The sequence below is a fragment of the Siniperca chuatsi genome, linkage group LG6 (genome assembly GCF_020085105.1).
Source record: "Siniperca chuatsi isolate FFG_IHB_CAS linkage group LG6, ASM2008510v1, whole genome shotgun sequence".
NCBI classification, from domain to species: Eukaryota; Metazoa; Chordata; class Actinopteri; order Centrarchiformes; family Sinipercidae; genus Siniperca; species Siniperca chuatsi.
This window is the reverse complement of record NC_058047.1, coordinates 32,844,947-32,865,524: the sequence shown is the minus strand read 5'-3', so window position 1 is coordinate 32,865,524 and position 20,578 is coordinate 32,844,947. Positions and strand designations below refer to the sequence as shown.

The 20,578-nt window shown below is 41.3% G+C and overlaps 1 protein-coding gene across 1 annotated transcript in view; it reads right to left on the bottom strand.

Moving 5' to 3' along the window:
* Positions 1-14,381, bottom strand: part of LOC122877665 (desmoglein-2-like) — a 32,150-nt gene extending 17,769 nt beyond the window's left edge. Inside the window, 5 exon segments of the mRNA XM_044199517.1 lie at positions 5,856-6,016; positions 7,984-8,125; positions 8,340-8,498; positions 11,162-11,257; positions 14,224-14,381. Coding sequence (XP_044055452.1) covers positions 5,856-6,016; positions 7,984-8,125; positions 8,340-8,498; positions 11,162-11,257; positions 14,224-14,268 — 603 coding nt within the window. The 5' untranslated portion in view covers positions 14,269-14,381.
* Between the last annotated feature and the right edge of the window lie 6,197 nt (positions 14,382-20,578).

Below are 20,578 nucleotides of genomic sequence, written 5' to 3'. Positions count from 1 at the left end.
TTCTGTCAGAAACCATATCCTTGGGAAAGCAGAGTATTTTGGTGTTCTTACTGCACATGCTTTTTGCATCTTTTACAGCAAAATCACCCACAATCAGAGTTTGAGGCCGTTAGCTTTCCCTGTAACCTTTTACTCTCAGTCTATACCCTGCTGTGTGAAGATGAGAGGTTATCCTGGTCGTCAGGCAGAGATCCAGGGTCCTGCAACAGAGGGGCAAATTTGTTCTGCAGTCACATCACAAATCTCAGGGTGCTGGGCTCTGCCTGGTATTTGTCCTCCCATTTCCCAGGGAAATGATTTACTCTTATGCTTTGCACCAAGAGAGTTCCAGGGAGGACGACCACTTCTTAGTAGTCTTGTTGGTGCTAATTAGCCGTGTGTTAGTAGTGCGCATGCGCCAGCCCGCATGCTGCCTGTTGCAGTAGCTCCGTCTCTTCGTCTTACTTTTTCCAACTTTTAACTTTCCTTTTTTCTTCCAAACTTGAGTAACTTGTGTGTAAGTGTAATTTAAACTACGCTCTTTGCGAAAATGAGGGTAGAAAGTGTTTTTGTACTTTTTTTCGCCGTGGAATTTCTTCTTCTGCTACTCGGTCAGGGCACCGCTGCAGATCAGCTGTTTGGCCGCATTGTTTACACCAGGGAACAGCTGATCGCGCTGAAGCTGAGCGGCATGGCGCCCAGGACAACCGATGTCCCCACTGAGATCTGGAGGAGGACACACCGAGGATGCAGAGGTGGAATGAAGCGGCGAGGGAAGAGAGAGGGGTGCAGACAAAAGAGACTTAAGAACAAGAGATTTAAGCCGTGTCTGCCTTCTCTCGTCATGGGCAACGTGAGATCGCTGGCGAATAAAATGGACGAGCTAACGGCGTTAGCCCGGAGTCAGACGGAGTTCCGTGAGTGTAGTTTGATGTGCTTCTCAGAGACATGGCTACACCAGGATATCCCGGACCATAACGTTTCCATCGACGGCTTTCAGACTGTTCGGGCCGACAGGGATCACACCGGGAGCGGTAAGCGGAAAGGCGGCGGGCTTGCTGTTCTAGTTAACAACAGATGGTGTAACCCTGGTCACATTACCATCAAGCAGAGTATCTGTAGCCTGGACATTGAACTGTTAGCTGTGGGACTCCGGCCATATTATCTGCCACGTGAATTTTCACATGCCATTGTTGTGGCTGTTTACATCCCCCCTCTGCTAACCCGGCATCGGCGTGCAACACCATTCACACCGCCATAGCACAACTACAAACTCAACACCCGAGTGCACTCATTTTAATCTCGGGTGACTTCAACCATGTCAGTGTTTCAACAACACTGACTAATTTCACCCAGTATGTGAAATGTCCTACTAGAGAGGAGAGGACACTGGACCTGCTGTATGCTAACGTGAAGGATGCATACAGCTCTTCCCCCCTCCCCCCTCTGGGTAGGTCAGACCACAACCTGGTCTACCTCAAATCCTGCTATGTGCCTCTGGTTAAAAGGCAGCCTGTGACCACAAGGACAGTGAGGAGATGGTCAGGGGAGGCCTATGAGACACTGCAGGAATGTTTTGAGGTGACAAACTGGGATGCACTCTGTGAGCCTCATGAAGAGGACATTGACGGGCTCACTGAGTGCATCACTGGCTACATTAACTTCTGTGTGGACTCCAATGTCCCAACCAAGATGGTCCATTGTTATCCAAATAACAAACCGTGGGTAACAAAGGACATCAAGGACATCCTGAATGCCATGAGGAGGGCCTTTACGGATGGTAATAGGGAGGAGGTGAGGGCAATCCAGGCTGACCTGAAGGTGAAAATCAGGGAAGCCAAGGAGAAGTACAGGAGGAAGCTGGAGCGTAAACTCCAGCAGAACAATATGAGGGAGGTCTGGAGCGGCATGAAGACCATCACTGGCTTCAGACCGACTGGCAGCAGAGGAGTTGAAGGCAGCGTGGACAGGGCCAACGAACTGAATTTGTTCTTTAACAGATTCGACACACCGGCTCCTGCTCATCCCCTCTAACTCAGCTGCTGTCGGCCCTCAAGCTCCTCTGAGTACTCTGCTCCCCCCTCCCCATCAGGCTAACGGCCCTCTCCAGACCAACGACGACTCCCCACCTCCCCCACCTGTAACTTCTGCTGTGTGCCTGACTGCTGACCAGGTGAGAGGACAGCTGATGAGGCTCCACTCAAACAAGGCTGCAGGCCCCGATGGCGTTAGCCCCGGGGTGCTAAAAGCCTGTGCCCCCCAGCTATGTGGAGTCCTTCAGCATGTCTTCAACCTGAGCCTGAGTCTTCAAAGGGTCCCCATTCTGTGGAAGACATCTTGCCTCGTTCCTGTGCTGAAGACGCCACGCCCCAGTGGCTCCAAGGACTACAGACCGGTGGCACTGACCTCCCACATAATGAAGACCCTGGAGAGACTAGTGCTGGAACAGCTGCGGCCCATGGTCAGACCCCTCCTGGACCCCCTTCAGTTCGCCTACCAGCCCCGGCTGGGAGTTGAGGACGCCATCATCTACCTGCTTAACCGCATCCACACCCACCTGGACAGCACGGTGAGGATAATGTTTTTTGACTTCTCCAGTGCTTTCAACACCATCCGGCCTGCCCTGCTGGGGGAGAAGCTGGCAGCGATGCAGGTGGATGCCCCCCTTGTGTCCTGGATTGTGGACTACCTGACTGGCAGACCACAGCATGTGCGCCTGCAGCACTGTGTGTCAGACAGCGTGGTCAGCAATACTGGGGCCCCTCAGGGGACCGTCCTCTCTCCCTTCCTCTTCACCATCTACACCACGGACTTCAGCTACCACACAGAGTCCTGCCACCTTCAGAAGTTTTCTGATGACTCTGCTGTGGTTGGATGTATCAGCGGTGGTGATGAGACGGAGTACAGGGCTGTGGTGGGTAACTTTGTTTCATGGTGCGAGCAGAACCATCTGCAGCTCAATGCGACAAAGTCAAAGGAGCTGGTTGTAGATCTACGGAGGGCCAAGGCACCAGTGACCCCGGTTTCCATCCAGGGGGTCAGTGTGGACATTGTGGAGGATTACAAGTACCTGGGAGTACACTTAGACAACAAACTGGACTGGACCAAGAACACTCAGGCTGTTTACAGGAAGGGCCAGAGCCGCCTCTATTTTCTGAGGAGGCTGAGGTCCTTCAACATCTGCTGGACAATGCTGAAGATGTTCTATGAGTCTGTGGTGGCCAGTGCTATCCTGTATGCTGTTGCATGCTGGGGCAGCAGGCTAAAGGTAGCGGACACCAACAGACTCAATAAACTGATCCGCAAGGCCAGTGACATTGTGGGGGTGGAGCTGGACTCTCTGGCGGTGGTGTCAGAGAGGAGGATGCTGGCCAAACTACACGCCATCTTGGACAGTGTCTCCCACCCGCTCCACGACGTGCTGGTCAAGCAAAGGAGCACCTTCAGCGGAAGACTCATCCCACCAAAAAGCACCACAGAGCGCCACAGGAAGTCATTCCTGCCTGTGGCAGTCAAACTATTTAACTCCTCCCTCTAAGGGTTAGTCTGTTTGACCCTAGGTCACTAAACTGGACATTGAGCATTACATCTCCGCCATAATTAATAATAATTGTGCAATATTCTGTGTTCTACTTACGTGCAATATTAGTTTTCCCTTGTTAGTTTTTCTTATTTATTGCTACTGATACTATATACCTCAGTTACTCTTCGACAGTACATGCACCCCCGCTTATTAATATTATTTATTACATAAGGAGTTACATTGTATTAGACTGTACTTTCATCATCAACCAGTAAACCCACTTGGTACTTGACACTTAGTTTATCTTATACTAATACCGACATGATACTTAATTTATTTCTGACCTGTTTTATAGTGTTTATAGTGTATCATATCGTTTTCTAGTACTTTCTCCTGTGTGCACTGACGTAAAGACGAGCTACTGTAACAAAGAGTTTCCCTACGGGGATCAATAAAGTATTTCTGATTCTGATAGCATGCTCTCGTCCACTGCTTTGAGTCCATGATAAAGTAGTGTCGTTACCACATAGTCCATTCATTTCCACGTTCACTTCTAACCGGTGGATTTTGGTTTCCAGCATTGCAATTTTATGTAGAAGTTTATCAAAGTCGTCTGTGGAGAAGGGAGGCATCTTGTGCTAATTAGGTGTAGCTAAGTATCCAGTCACTGCAGTACAGGCTTGTGCTGTTGGTAGGCCGCACTCACATAGTACTGAGGAGGTCATAAAAGTGCCAAGAAGATATGACAATAGCTTACTCTATCTGAATAAATTACAGTCCCAATGATTTAGAAGCATCCAAAAGCCGCTGCTCATAATTTCTAGCAGGAAAAAAAACAAGAATATCAGCAAAAGAATGCAAGCTGAGTTGAGAGCAAGCAGCAAAGCGTCTGCACTGTAAGAAAGCAGGAAAGAAGGTGTAAGGTTGTTGTTTTTTGTTTGATAAGGAAAATTAGTAAGAATATTTCCTTTCTTGACATTTTGTGAGCTTTATTATTTTGTTTATTTTTATTAAAGCAAAGAGAGCTTGTGTAACATAGCAAACTCGCCGCTGACACACATCTCCCAGCTGGAACTAGGGGAGGGGGCTTTACTATCAGACTATCACCTCTTGAGGTACTAAGTGGTATTACAAGACAGGACAGGCCGGGGCTAGCTGGTTAGCATGCTAACTTCAGTAGATATCTCTGCAACACAATAGGTCTACATAGACATATTTGACATAACGTCAAAACTGTTATTTCTTCACATTCTCTTGATAAGTTTAGTTCATTTTTCAATGTTTTAAACTCTTAAATCACTTAAATTCTTACACATTGCCCCTTTAATTAATGTTGCTTTGAAGCTCCAAAAATTTATTTTTTTGGTCACTCTGGGGCAGCGTAACAAGCTGTAAACACAAGATTGATATATATGTATATATAATGTATATGTTAGTGGCACAGCGGTCAGTGTCAAGCTCACTGATAAGCACATTGCATTTCCTGTGACTACTTCATAATAAAAGTCAACTTATATTTGTGCTTGTATCACATTACATGCTTTTAATGTGAAGCTGCAGCAGTAGGCTGAATCTCCATTGTGTTAACTCATTTGACGATAGATACTCACATTTATTTAAATGAAAATCTTCGAGATTGCCACCTTAATGTTGTTATGTTGACCATGTTAGCAGATGACTCCCTATTAACACATCCAGCAGACATGGAGCACATTAGCAATTATTTTGAGTTGTGTTTTTGGCCACCTGATGAATTTAAGTCCAGCACTCACAATGCTCCACTATGTTCACAAGCTAGTTCCTAACTTTGTCACTGTGGGAGTTGGTGCTGGGCAGGTAGCGTACAATGCGTTTATCAGAGCTTTTTTTGCTGTTTCCATCTGCCTGCTGCTGCTGGAAACGAGGCCCATAAGAGTAGATATGGGAGCCGGGAAACCAAAACAACGAGCTGAAAGAAGCTAAAAAGCTCTGTAGAGCTGAGGGGAGCTCCAGAGTTGAGTGACATTTCTCTGTGGGTTCATCACTTTCAGCAACACTTCTCACTTTACAAATAGTCATTTGATCCATTGTTACGTAAAAATGCTGCTTTGTGCAGCTTCTAGTATGTATAGGTCACCATATTGTGTTGATAGAATTAACAATAATAAAAAAGTCATGAGGACGAGAATGGAAAGAAGTAAATTGGCACAGGGGAAGGACTCGACACCGTTGTTACTAACTTGTCAACACCTTCTTGACTGAATGTGATTAGTGGTTGGATTAGCTGACATTGATCAGCTGACGGAGCGCAAAATTTCAGTTCTCTGCAATTGGCAATGGCCCTGTGGATGTGTTGGTGTAGTTCATACTGTACCTCTCTGTCCAGGGCAGAATTTTTGACAGAGATGATCCCTTCATTGGAAATGGAGAACATGTCATGAGGTGGATTCTGATCTACGATGGTATAAGCGATCTGAGAGTTCTCATGCCCTGGTTTATCAGCATCAGTTGCAGTTATTTTCATAACTGAAGTCCCTGTAAAACAGCATTAAATGAAACAGTCATTTAACTTAAAGATGCCCTGTATAGTTTTGTTGTGAATAAACAAAAGTGTGGCTCTACCACTAAGCCACAGTTGCCCCGTTTACTTGCTCACTTTCACAGCTGTGTAGCTAGTAACATCAAATCATGTTCATGCAGGTGTACAGCTTGGACATTATAACCTGAAACCTCACTATTATTCTGCAGATTACACTCATCCCTGCACCATTTTCTGCTGCAGCTTCCACCACCACAACAACCTCCACCATATGTGCTATATTTTTGGTATTGTTGACTGAATTAAGATTGAATGTTTGTGTATGTGTTTATTAAAGGGGATTATCTCAGTAGAATTCTTGCTCTTCAGATTGTTTGAGAGCTCCCTCAAAGAGCAGAACCTTTTCTGCCAAATCTAACTGTGTAACTGTTATAAATGGTCAATTCCTTGATGTCTCTCTAGGGCTGGGTATCAAACTTCTCCAGTCAAACGATACCTGCATTCGATCCTTTTTTTACCCAGATCTAGTATGGTTTTGCCGGCAGCCAATCACTGCAAGCGGTCTAAAATTTAATATGATTGGTGTATTTGCTGGGGAAACTTCAGCTCACAATCCTCTTTATCAGCATCCCCGCTGTCATTTGTTTTTTTGCGGTTGGTTTGTAAAACAGACACATCCAGAGCTACACATAATACAACCTCTTTGCTTGACACATACTGTTGATTCATGGTTTGTCAGAATTAATGTTTCTCATTACTCTGATAAACAAGGCTGGTCTGGTTCTCTGTATATAGGCTACACTTCTCATTTTTACTTGTGCGCACGAATTAAAGAACACTTTCAAAGTGTATTTGTGTAAAAATCATTTGGATGGGGAGGGTATGCATGAAGGGTATCCAATGAAAAGTAGGGAAAAAGGTATCAAATGAAGTACTCTATTGGTATCGGTATTACTTTAAAGGTACTGGCATTGTAATTGTTTTAATCAGAGAAGCATGGCCTTGTATTGCCAATTAGTCATTGCTCAATTCCATTAAGCATATCCTGGGGTTCTGTCATTCTTAAGTAGGGGGAGAAATGTTGCTGCCTTTAAAGTTGGCTCTGTGTGTGTGGATGGGAGGACATTGCTCCCAAAGTGTGTTTAAAAGACTTCCAGTGTGAGGTGATGTCATCTGTCTCAATCTAAAATGACAAAACTGTGAGAAAAGACTTTATATGGGTGACCTAGTTACACTGCAGAGTTTTTAACCCCACTGTTTTATTATATTTTCACAATACATTAGTACTGCAAGATACTGCAATAGTCCTTTTACAGGAGCTTGTCTGTAACAATGTTTGACACCCTTACTGTAAGTATGCTTAACAGTTAAACAGTAGTACAGTAAATGTGTTTTACAGTATAACAGCTTTATTGTATATACTGTATGTTTTACAGCAAAACTTCTCTACTCTAAATGTTTCAGGGTAACATTAATAATGATATTGTAGAGTATTTCTCCAAGATTAAACATGTTTACGCAAATTTAGCAGTAAAACAAAATATTCTGAAGATGTTTTTTTATGAGTGGGTCCACATTTTGTTTGTCCTATGCATGCACATGAGGACTCACATGCTCTTGGGTGATGCAATACACATTCTTGCCAGTGGTTGCATAGTATTCCACTGATTGACAGGTAATAACGTGCCAACAAAGGCAAAGAGAAGAACGCTACCAGCTAGTAAACATGGATGTAAACAATGCAAGATTTACGTTTGTTAGATCCTAAGGATATATACAGTGTTTTGGTGAGTAACACTGAATGTACACATAACAGATGTAACAAAAAGCAAAAACTTGTGGATACAATCACAACGTTTTGCCTTATTCAATATATTTATTTATTAATGAAGCCAAGTAGGATTATTTTGCAATCACATATCAGGATGGGGATTTGAATTGTACACAAATTAGAAACTCTAACCTGCAGGACTGAGCTCATCCACCTCCCCCGGCTTGATGACTCCAAACACTGGAGCGTTGTCGTTCTCATCTACAACCTGGAATCGTATGTCAACATTTTTCTCTGCAGGGCGGCCATCACTGTACCTAGCGACACCTGACAGCTGAAACAGAAAACTCAAATGTTGTTGTCTTTATCATCTGTCTCAGCAGGTGCATTTACAAACATAAATAGCCTGTGGCATTAATTTGTAGCAAATGGCTGCCAAATATCTCAACATTAAATATGAAAAGCAGCAATTACTGAAACTTATGAAGTGAAAAGTGACATCAAATGCAAAAAGTACAATAGAATAGAATCTGTCATGTATCACTCACATTGTACGTATCGATGAGCTCCCTGTCAAGCACTTTGGTCACACGAATTAGTCCAGTTTTAGGGTCAACTACAAACACATGGAAGGGATATTGGTTTGCACCAATGCCTTCTAGAGAGTAGTCAATATTCCCTGTGCCGTCATCGAAATCTGAATGGATCTGAAACACAGAAGAGCTGATTAGTCTAAACACAGTCTAATTCATGCACCAGAAGGAAACAACAAAAAAACATTTGCACCAGAAGGATAACTATTTGCAAAGTTTGAAAACTATTTATTTCAAGAGAAGAGAAAAAACAAAACCTCTAAACCATCATTTGTTGTTGAACACTAATCAATATACGTCTGAGCGCTGTTCCTCAAGCATTTTAGTGTCTCTCCAATTTGTTTGGCTACTCATGCTCCCCTTTGGAGGCCACCACCCTGCAGATACATGTTTGTCTGTGGTAAGATAGTCCACTCTTTGTTGAGGATACAGAAAATGTTCCAGTGGCCCCCTCTGGTGACTGACAGTGTTTTTAGGGCCCAGGCTGCTGTGCTGCCGGTCCCTCTTGTATTTGCCAATGTTCTTCTTCTTCTTCTTCTTCTGTGTGAGCAGAACCATCTGCAGCTCAATGCGACAAAGTCAAAGGAGCTGGTTGTGGATCTAAGGAGGGCCAAGGCACCAGTGACCCCGGTTTCCATCCAGGGGGTCAGTGCGGACATTGTGGAGGATTACAAGTACCTGGGAGTACACTTAGATAACAAACTGGACTGGACCAAGAACACTCAAGCTGTTTACAGGAAGGGCCAGAGCCGCCTCTATTTTCTGAGGAGGCTGAGGTCCTTCAACATCTGCCGGACAATGTTGAAGATGTTTTATGAGTCTCTGGTGACCAGTGCTATCCTGTATGCTGTTGCATGCTGGGGCAGCAGGTTGAAGGTAGCGGATGCCAACAGACTCAACAAACTGATCCGCAAGGCCAGTGACATTGTGGGGGTGGTGCTGGACTCTCTGGTGGTGGTGTCAGAGAGGAGGATGCTGGCCAAACTACATGCCATCTTGGACAGTGTCTCCCACCCGCTGCATGACGTGCTGGTCAAGCAAAGGAGCACCTTCAGCGGAAGACTTATCCCACCAAAAAGCACCACAGAGCGCCACAGGAAGTCATTCCTGCCTGTGGCCATCAAACTATTTAACTCCTCCCTCTAAGGGTTAGTCTGTTTGACCCTAGGTCACTAAACTGGACATTGAGCATTACATCTCCACCATAATTAATAATTATTGTGCAATATTCTGTGTACTACTCCCGTGCAATATTAGTTTTCCCATGTTAGCTTTTCTTATTTATTGTATTGATATCATATACCTCTTTTACTCTTGACAGTACATGCACCTCCACTTATTATTACTATTACTTATTACATATGTGGTGACACTGTATTTTATACTGTACCTTCATCATCAACCAGTAAACCCACTTGGTACTCGACCCTTAGTTTATCTTATACTAATACCGACATGATATTTATTTTCTGACCTGTCTATAGTGTTTATAGTGTATCATATCGTTTTCTAGTACTTTCTCCTGTGTGCACTGACGTAAAGGCAAGCTACTGTAACAAAGAGTTTCCCTACGGGGATTAATAAAGTATTTCTGATTCTGATTCTGATTCTTCCTACCAAGAAATCTGTCTTCTAATGCATGAAAATAAACAAAACTTTGCACATAGGTCCAGTCCTATGCCAAACTTCCTCAACTGGCACTGTGGGCTGATAGTCCTGATGGTGGCGCTACAGCAACTGTCTAAAGTTTCAAACTTTCACAACAAATCAGTCGTACGTGCTACCAACTTTCACCAAGTAGCCCAAGTGAGCAAAAATGTCCACATGCCTCGAGCTGGCAGGAATTATGAAGTCCATCACTACTAAAACTAATTAAACCTATCTCCTCCCACATTTTTTCGCTCAATCGACACCAAACTTGCCACACTGTTTCTTCAGACTGTCCTCCACAAACCATCTAGCCAGATTTTTGAATTATCAAAAATTGAGCCCACAGTGCATCAAAATGTTCTACTGTAAACAGTACTGTAAACAGCAACTGTTAATTCTCACTTAATAAATCTCTGATGTTTATGAAAAAAATTACAAAATTTTGATGTCATGGTAGATGTAGTGTGGTAAATTTCAATTCAATTTTATTTATATAGCGCCAATTCATAACAGAAGTTATCTCTGGCAATAGAGTATCTTTAAACATCAGTTTGTCACTTATGGAGTAAACAAACTTTGTAAAAATAAATTACAGACTTCTCTATGTTGTCTGGATGAAGTACACAAATTCTTCAATTTTGTTTTGACACTAATATGAAATCTGCCTTTAAATACAACCCTGGTGATTGTCTAAGTCATAGTGTGAAGCCACCCATGGTTTCTCACTTGGCAGGTAGCTCAACAAGACAGACAGTTCTGCAGATGGACCATCCTGTATTTCTCATTTGTCATCCTCCTCTTCCTTTTTTCATCTTCCTCCTCTTCCTTCTTCTTCTTCTTCCTCCTCTAAATGCCTGGCCATTAGTCACTGCTCACAAAAACTGAACTCACAAAAAAACTGAAAACTCCAAATAAAGATAAACATGGTTATATACTAAAATTAATATGCTATTCAAAAATGTTCTGCATTGAAATAAATCGTCTGAAATCAATTTCTTCATTTAGGCCTGTATATACTGTTGTATCAAGTTCATACTAATGTTTTGGGACCGAAACTACATATTCTACAGTGATTCAGAGTCAAAGTTAGCTCTGAAGAGAGTTGAAGTCAAAGGCCAATGACTCACCTTGGCAACAGATTCCAGTTGAGTGTAGTCTACATTTTCCTGCAGTGGTTTCGGCGGGGGAATCCAATGGGCCTTCACCACAGCAACAGCCTGGAGCTGTAATACAACAGATGCAATTACTTCACAATGAATCCTTACTTGACAGATTAATCTATGGTCCACAGATGTAAAGTCAGCTGCATATCACTTACGGTTGGTATATCATAACAATAGTTTATTTGAGGATTCATAGCATCATAGCACAGAGACAGCTCTTGTGAAAATTTCAAATGACCTTTTAATTGCATTAGACAATGGACTTGTCTCTGTACTTGTCTTGTTAGATCTTAGTGCTGCATTCGACACCATTGACCATCACACCCTATTACAGAGACTGGAACATGTAATTGGCATTAAAGGAACCACACTAAGCTGGTTTAAATCCTATCTATCAGATCGATCTCAGTTTGTACATGTTAACGGTAAGTCCTCCGTGCATGCCAAAGTTAGTCACGGAGTTCCACAAGGTTCTGTGCTTGGACCGATTCTATTCACCTTATATATGCTTCCTCTAGGCAATATTATTAGGAAACACTCGATAAACTTGCATTGTTATGCGGATGATACCCAATTTTATCTATCGATGAACCCAGATGAAACTAACCGGTTAGCTAAACTTCCAGCATGCCTTAAGGACATACAAACCTGGATGACCTGCAATTTTCTGATGTTAAACTCAGATGTTAAACTTAAATGATTAGATCAAGGTTATTAGTAACTCTTTAATCATTTCACATTCAATGTCAGATTGCCTGGGTTTTTAAAGGGAAAATACACACTCAAAAGAATTTTCATAGTACCATTCCAATGAAGAAATTAAGAAAGTTAATTCAATATCTGTCTCCCTAAGGTATGCAAGGTATGCAGCATTATGGCCTGTTTGTTAACATTTATGCCATTCCTCTGCCAAGTTGGGTATATCATAGTAACATAGAAACTTTTATTTTAAACTTGTTATTACAACAAGGCTGATATGAATGTTGGTCTGTGTGTAAAAGCATCAACCTGTCAGGTACTGTGTAGCTGCTTGTGTTCAGAGGAGAGGCCGACACACCCTACCACTCCTAGGAAATTTAAGCCTCATCTATTCAGTCAATGCATGGGCATGTCAGGATAACAGAGGTATGATGAGAAAAAGAGAAGGGAGTGGCAGGGAGTGGCTTTACATCTTTTAGTGAGAAAAAAGAACTCCATCTGACTTACCAGTGACATCACATGTATTCAGAACTGCTGAGCACAAAGAACGTACTGAATCAACATTAATGACAGAAACTGTTTGTCTTCACTATTCATTTGAGAAAATAGCTCTAATGTCATTGCTATCCTTTTATTAAATTATTTCAAACTGTTTTGAATCTGCAATCCCAACATTTGTATGATATAGAAGAGTGCTAAACATCACCAATAACCCCTCAAGTGTCAGCAACACCACAACCAAGTAAATTAAGGAACATTACTGTGGTCAGTCAGTCAAATTACAGCTGGCTTAGAAACTGTAATGCCCAGGGCAACGAAAGTGCTGTGTTAACTTTTCTGGTTGAAATTGCCCACTGAATTCCTTGACCACATAATTGAGCTGGGGAAAACATTTTTTAGTCAGTAATATCATTGGATTCTCATAATGAACTGCAGTCTGTAATTTGTTAGAATCCAACTGAAACATGTTTGAAAAGCACCACAGAAATAATGAACAGCAAAGAATCAACGAATGATCCATAGAGTCAGCATATTGTGCTTAAAGCTTGTTTCAAACACGAACATACTTTCACTGTGACATTTCAATTATTTTCTGGAGTCACATAACTTAATATTATTACTGACAGCATAATTTTTTTTAGTGACTTACTGCATTAGTTGCTGCTTTGGTTTTTAAGATGCATGAGCCACTCCAAGGTCTTGTGTAAGGATTTTTAAACATTACAAGAGATCATGAGGTGTCTTAATGTTCTAAGTGAATCTTTATGATCCATTAAAAAAACAACTGACCACATAATTTTTGAAATGAGCATGATTTCATAGGGTACCAAGCAAATATACAAAGTATAGGGGAGCTGTATAATCCATGAATGTATCAGACTGAAATTATGTGAAATGAGCATGCACCTTCAACTATTTTTATTTCGTAAAAATAAGATTCACTGCAGGGTTGTAGGCCTTTAGACTGATGATTTAACAAATGACTCCAACTCTATGTCGACCAGCTTACATAAGACATTAGAAAGTTGTTGGATGAGAACTGATGCCATGTCTCTGTCTGACAGCCCAGTCCGCACCTGTGTTGGTATTTGTTAGGGTCAACGTGAACCGGATAATTAGCCTCTGAAGTGAGGGGTAGCACACCTAAACTGAGAGTATGAATTGGACATGTTTTTAATCTGTGTAATATGAACATGATGTGAGTTCATTAAGAACTTCAGAGAACTTCATAGATTCTAGGTTTGAAATAGTCTATTTGCCTACAGGTAACAAGCAGCCTGCCCTAGTTGTGCCAGAATTGATTTCATTTTACAGCTAATGTGTCCAATACATCAATATTAAAACATTTATGTTTAGAGTTGAGACCCTTGTAGTTAATTGAACAGACTGCAGATCAGATTTTTCTTTGCTTCTTCTTCATATATGTTACAATCTATTCATAATCTTGTCATCATGACTGTCCATACTGTAATTATATTATGTTTGTCTATTCTGTCCACAGAGATCTATTGCATGTCTGTCCGTCCTGGGAGTGGGATCCTTTTCCTGAGCTTTCCTCCATTTTTTCCCTGTTAAAGGGTTATCTGGGGGAGTTTACCTCATCTGAATCGAGGGTCTAGGTGTTGTATGCTGTACAGATTGTAAAGTCCCTGGGGCAAATTTTTGACTTGTGATATTGTGCTATATAAATAAAAATTGACTTGACTTGACTTGACTATCAGGCAGCAGTGAGAATGAACTGTTTCAAACAAAAACCCGATTCAGTGTGACAGTAAAAAAAGACAGCAGTTCAAAGAGACAGAGAAGTTCTTCGGTATGCTACTCACCGCAAACAGTAGCAACACAAACGCGGGTGGAGAAACCCGAACCATGACTGAAGGAAAGTCCCGGTAGGCCTGTCCAATCGAGTGAAGCGACAAAGTCCCGATGGCGCTGACAAGAGTTCCTGACGGACTGTGAGCTGAAGGAGGCGAAGAGGAGGCTTATGAAAGAGGAGGAGTGCTCCAGCACACACACCCCCTCAGGACACAGAGGTGTGTGTGTGTGTGTGTGTGTGTGTGTGTGTGTGTGTGTGAGAGCAGGCCTAGAGGACACTCAGTAGTTTATTGTATAGTTAGCTGTAAAGTCTCTATACTATACTGTCAATTATACTATAAACTCATTTTGTTTAAGCTGTAAAGGCTTAAGGCTATGATGCTTTGCATTTGGGGATTGTTAGCAAATATGGTGTAGGCTATATGCTAACACTTTATTGTTATGTTGGTGAGATTTTTGAGGGCACTATGGTGAATAAATTCCTCACTCACACTCAGATAAGATAGTGCTCTGTATTTAGGGTCATTTCAGACACAGCAAACGGCAGGACCTTTTACGTCACTCTCTCAGCTGTAGTTTGGTTCATTTGGTCCAGATCAAGGAACAGCGTGATACGTCGATGTCTTGAATTCTGCTTTGTTTTGTGACTTATTACAAACATAAATTAAATACAAGGTTATATTGTCTGACTGAGCTCTGGACTTGTTAGAATACTTAAAGGGTCACCTGTCGTTTTCTGAGGATTTCCTCCACAGTCTCATACACCTCCAGAGACACCAGAGAAAATTATTCCCAATATTGTGAGAGTAGAAAAGGTATGAGTGACTGCCATAACTGTGCCGATCCCATACAATGTGCTGATGGTGTCACACCCAGAGAAGACTATGAGTAACTCTGAATTAAAATCTTCATGAACAATGTTCGTGTTACTCATTTTCCAACTCAGCTCCTATTGATTTGCAGACATATAGTTAGTTTGTATAGTTTGTCTGCAGTGCTGCAGCAGCATCATGTCAGATTCTCCTGTTTTCACCTGCAGCACCCCTCTAAACCTAGTCGGAAAGTGTTTGTGTAAAGCGGTAGAGCTCCTGTCCCTGTGCTGCAGCACCAGAAGTAGGGATACGTTTCTACCAAACAGATCATCTCCAGCCACTACTTGGTCAGGTACCATGGCTGCATGGATCAGTAGGTGGACAGGTGAAGGTCAACATCTCTTGTTGGACAGGAGTGAGTCACCAACCATGTAATACAGCAGGTTTTTTTCTTGTTTGTCTGGTTGTCTGTAATGAAGCTCTCAGAGCTTCTCATTACTGTTAAGAAGCTCTCTGTTTTTATCAGTTTGTCAGTCTTCACCAATAAAAGGACAAGGCTTGTTTTCAAGTCAGCTGAAACCTCTAAAACTGCCTCATGGTCTTTTTCTGAAATGTTTTCAAGGCACAGTTTAGGGCTGCAACTAACAATTATTTTTATTATGGAATAATCTGCCAATCATTACCTCAGACTCTATCATGACATTCTGAAGTCCTTAAAGATTTGCCAATGATGCCAAAGAGTTCTCTTTGTTTTATTTTTCTGACAATTCCCTTTGGTACTTATGACGACACATTATGTGAGAAATATACTTTGGAGTAAAACAATGTACCACTTGAATACCTGTTTTTGAGCCTCCATCCAGTTGTTCCACATGTTTGTGTGATTTGTGTTATGCGTGGACATTGGGACAACCCTTTCTGATATCTCAACACTGCTTCTCATCTGAATACAGATACCGTTGGTGTTGTATGTGGTAGAGGTCTTAACAGGTCTGCTCACTTCCTTGTGATCGAGATCCGACCCAGTCTCTTATACTTTGGCCATAAAGTCTCAAACATTTATTTCCCTCAGCTGACAAGAGAAGCATGCCTTAACTTCTAATTTCCCCACAGTTTATGATATTGTAGTGTTTTCTGCCTGCAGTTTATGTAACTTTAACACATCCTCCATCTGTTTCACATGCAAACTTTTACAGTGGTTCAGAGAACATAAAATCATGTTCCTCCCTTGCAAAGCTTTTATTTTGAAACATCTTAACATAGTGAAAGCACTGTAAATGAATGTTGTAGAGATGAAAACAAAGCTCCATGTGAGCCATTATAGTACAGGCAGTGGTCCGGTTTCTCCCAGCCTTTATTCCTTCACACTGGATCATTTACAGTGTATCCCAGAGCTGATTTCCTTTTTTTACTGCAGGCTTGAAGTGTTCCACACTGAGCCAGTCTTTCTTTTAAACTTCATGCCGTACTTTAATATATTTTTCACTCTTGGATACGACACAAAGTGAATGGATAGATGGATTTAGACGAAAATGAAGGGAGGAGGCAAACCTGCAGACAGTGAATCACCACATTCCCTTTACAAATCTGGCAGTTTAATGAACATTATGTTCTTTGTGAAGAGCTCACTACAACCTCCTCCTAACTGTTAGGGTTTCAAGAAGCATTTTCACTCTCTTTGAACTTTGGCAGCTTTTAATCGTCGTGATGATCATCGCGGTAATCATCATCATATATCTGTTAATACCAGATGTTGGTTTAACACCATTTCTCCTAACCAACATGAGATCTTCATAAGTCATTTTAACTAATGTAATGTTTACATGCAGCAACTTGAAATCCAAATAATGAAGTGCTGATGTTGTTTTAACAAGGTTTGAGGTCTGTTATTTTCATTTTTTACAGACTGTAAGTTTCAGACATGGATGTTTCTATGATCATAGGTCATATTTTTGGTTTTGATTCAGATGGATTACCATTATATTTGGACTGAAGCTATTAGGTGAGATTATACAGTGCCAGTGGGAACTGATGGGGGAAAGAAATTCTGTGGAACTGTAAAATTAAAAGATGTTTTTCGTTGACCTAATAAAAGAAGTCACTAAAGGAGGGATATGTTTATGTGTGTGTGTCTGTGTGTGTGTGTGTGTGTGTTGTACTACAGTTGTTGACAGAAAACAGACAGGCAGGGCGTGGTGGGCAGGTGTGTCTGTCTGTGAGTCATAAAATGCTTGCGGTGAGTGTCTGTTGGTGCCTTCAGCAATTGGGCACATGCATCCTCAAAGAGATTTGGCTGGATAAAACATGCATGGCGCCAGGGTGGTGCCGAGAAAAAACACCCGACACCTCTAGTTTGCATTCTTGGCAGTTTGATTAGAAAAAAAGTTTCTAGATTTCCTGAGAAGTGTTATTTCAGTGAAACTTAAAAAATGTCTCCATGACCTGTGAAAGAACTTTGACAACAGCACATTAATACAGAACTCCCTGTTCCTTATCTGTGGTTCAACATAAAAGTCTGAGGTTCATAAGGTCAAACACTCAGGACATAAACATATAACATAATTCAATTCAATTTTATTTATGTAGCACCAATTCATAACAGAAGTTATCTCATTGCACTTTTCCTATAGAGCAGGTCTAGACCGTACTCTTTAGAATATTATTTACAGAGGCCCAACAAATCCCACCATGAGCAAGCATTTGGCGACAGTGGCATAAGAAAACTGAAATAATATGCAAAGAGCAACATCAGACAATGCATGAACTGTAATCAGTTTAAACTGGGAACTCAAACAATGGCGCATTTACACAGAGGGAAGTGTTTAATGCACTGCAGATGCACTATGGGCGCCCTACATTTTATTCACTGGCACATTTCACGCTCAATTAGAAAAATGTTAAGCTATGAACAGAAAAGTATTCTATACCACCAAAGCTTTTTCTCTGCTGTCCATTGGAAAAAGGCCCTAGTGAACTGTCCAACAGAAAAAAGCTGAAGAAAAGTTAATAATTGTTATGCTATGTTAAGCTATGTGAGCTACAGGACAGAAACTACCACAACATAAACAACAAAACATGAGTTCACTCAATTCTTTACATTAGTTTGTTACTTGTGTTTTTGACTGCCTGAATGAAGCTGCTGTTTGCTGACTGTATTCAATTCAATTTATATAGCGCCAATTCATAACAGAAGTTATCTCATTGCACTTTTCCTATAAAGCAGGTCTAGACAGAACTCTATAATATTAATTACAGAGACCCAACAAAGGATCATAAACAGCTGTTAATGCCATCCTCCATCTGATTTTGAAAGGAAGTGTTTGAACAACATGAAACAAATATCTAACCTAACAAGAATTTAGAGCAACTCCAGCAGCTCTGTGAGGCTGTTTAGACACTGTGGTGCTAACATGCTCACAGTGACAATGCTAAAATGCTGATGTTTAGCAGGTATAATGGTTCACCATCTTAGTTTAGCATGTTAGCATGCTAACATTTGCTATTAAGCAGTAAACACAAATTCCAGCTGAGGCTGATGTGAATGTCCGTTCTGCAGGTATTTGGTCATAAACCAAAGTGTTGGACACATTAAACATTTTACCTGATGATGGTGCTAGCTGAAAAGTCAGAGGATCACCAAAGTTATTGGGATTTATCATGTGGGGACCATCAATGTCTGATCAAACTGGCAATCCATCAAAAATGTGTAAAGATTATTCAATCTGAACCAAAGTGGTGGCCCAACCAACTGACCCACTGACTGACTGACTGACTGATTGATCTCTCAAGCCACGCTGTGACACACTTTCCTGTACAATCCCTTATTGTGTATTCACCTCCCCGTGTGTTCGAGGGCTAGGCTACCTGATCTGGATGTAATCAGGGTGCATTCAGATGACGTAATAGTCACGTGATTGAAAATAATATTTTTGTGTAAAACTATATTTTGCTCGACTACTGCTCATTCAACATGGATAACGAATTACAGGCTGACATTGATGTCTGTGCCTCATCATCGGTCTAAGCAAAGAAATCTCTGGCCTTACTTTTTGCCATTGCTTTTCTTCATTCGCAGTATTTACTATAACTGAACATCCACCTGCAGAGTAGACAATCTGCTTCCTGTTTACACCGGCCCTCACATGTGTACCAGTGTACGTGAATAGTCATGTGATATGTGTTAGTAGGGACGGATTATTTCTGAAACAGGGCTGAAACACTCGTCTGGACAGGGAGATTGTTTTCCTTTTAAAAACCCCACTTTGAGCTACACCGCCTGTATGAAAGGTGCTATGTTAACACATTTTATTATTATTATTGTTAATGAATGGATTAATTAATTAAACTTTGATTTTGAAGAAATAAAAATGTATTCTATAATTGTAACAGCTCAATCAAACTGAAATATGGAACTTCCTCACAATTTAATTAAAAGAGTACTCCACAGATTTATTATTACACTCCTGTAACATTGTCAGACTCATGGTGGTATTTAAAAAAAGGATGAAAATCGATGCAGCAGCGTCAGAGACAAAGGGCCTCATTTAGGGACCACTTGTGGGGCAAATTTGTTCTTAAGTGGCACGTACAAGCAGATCAACAGAATGTTGTTGAAATTTAGAATTTTCTCTTCGCTACAAACAAAATTCACGAGTGGGTCAGACCTGCAAGTCATGTACAGACAGTCTGCCTTTCTCCACAGGGAAAAAACATTCAGTCATTCAGTCAATTGACTCAAGAAATTTAAAAAGTATATGGTTACCAGCTGTTCCTTTTGTGGATCCAGTTCCGAAACATCTGTTTCTGCATCTGTTTTGGTCCTGCAAGTATCCACACGATACGAAAATACATAAAAATAGGTGTTGTAACTCTAGACCTCTCTTTCTTGTACCTAAAAATTAGCTGAAGAGGTATTTTGATATGATTGATTTCTCCAAAAACCTTAATGCTAAAAAAAACAGCAACTGTGCTTTAAATTACAACTTTTGCTAAAGATCTATGCTAACCATTTTGTTGACATTGGTCCCACTGACAATTCAGAAAGAAATGTACAGTATGTTAGCCTACATAGTGATGTTATTTATGTTTGGGGTCAATTAGACCTTAGAGAGGTTGAACTCCCTGTTAGACCTCTTATCAACAAACTGTTATAAAACTCCAATAACAGAAAAACAAACAGACTAATTTGGGATGTGGGAGGAAGAGTCTGGGGTGTCTGAGCGGATCATAAAAAAAAAAAATGTATCACACATTAAAAAAAGAAAAGAAACAGCAGTGTTTAGGTGGGTGAATCACACTGCTGTTTGCAGCTCGCTGTAACCAGCTGAACATGAAGAACAAACATACAGCCACTCGTCACCTCTTTAATGTTCGGTGAGAAAAAACAGATCAGTCACCTTCTTTCAGCCCTGATGACTACAAGGGTGGAGTGACTGAATTCAGTGTGCGGAGGATAAAGACCGGTTCTAGAGAAAACTGTCTACTGCCAACCTGAAGCATCAGCACACAAACACACACAGACAACAGACAGACAGAAACAGACAGATAAAGCAGC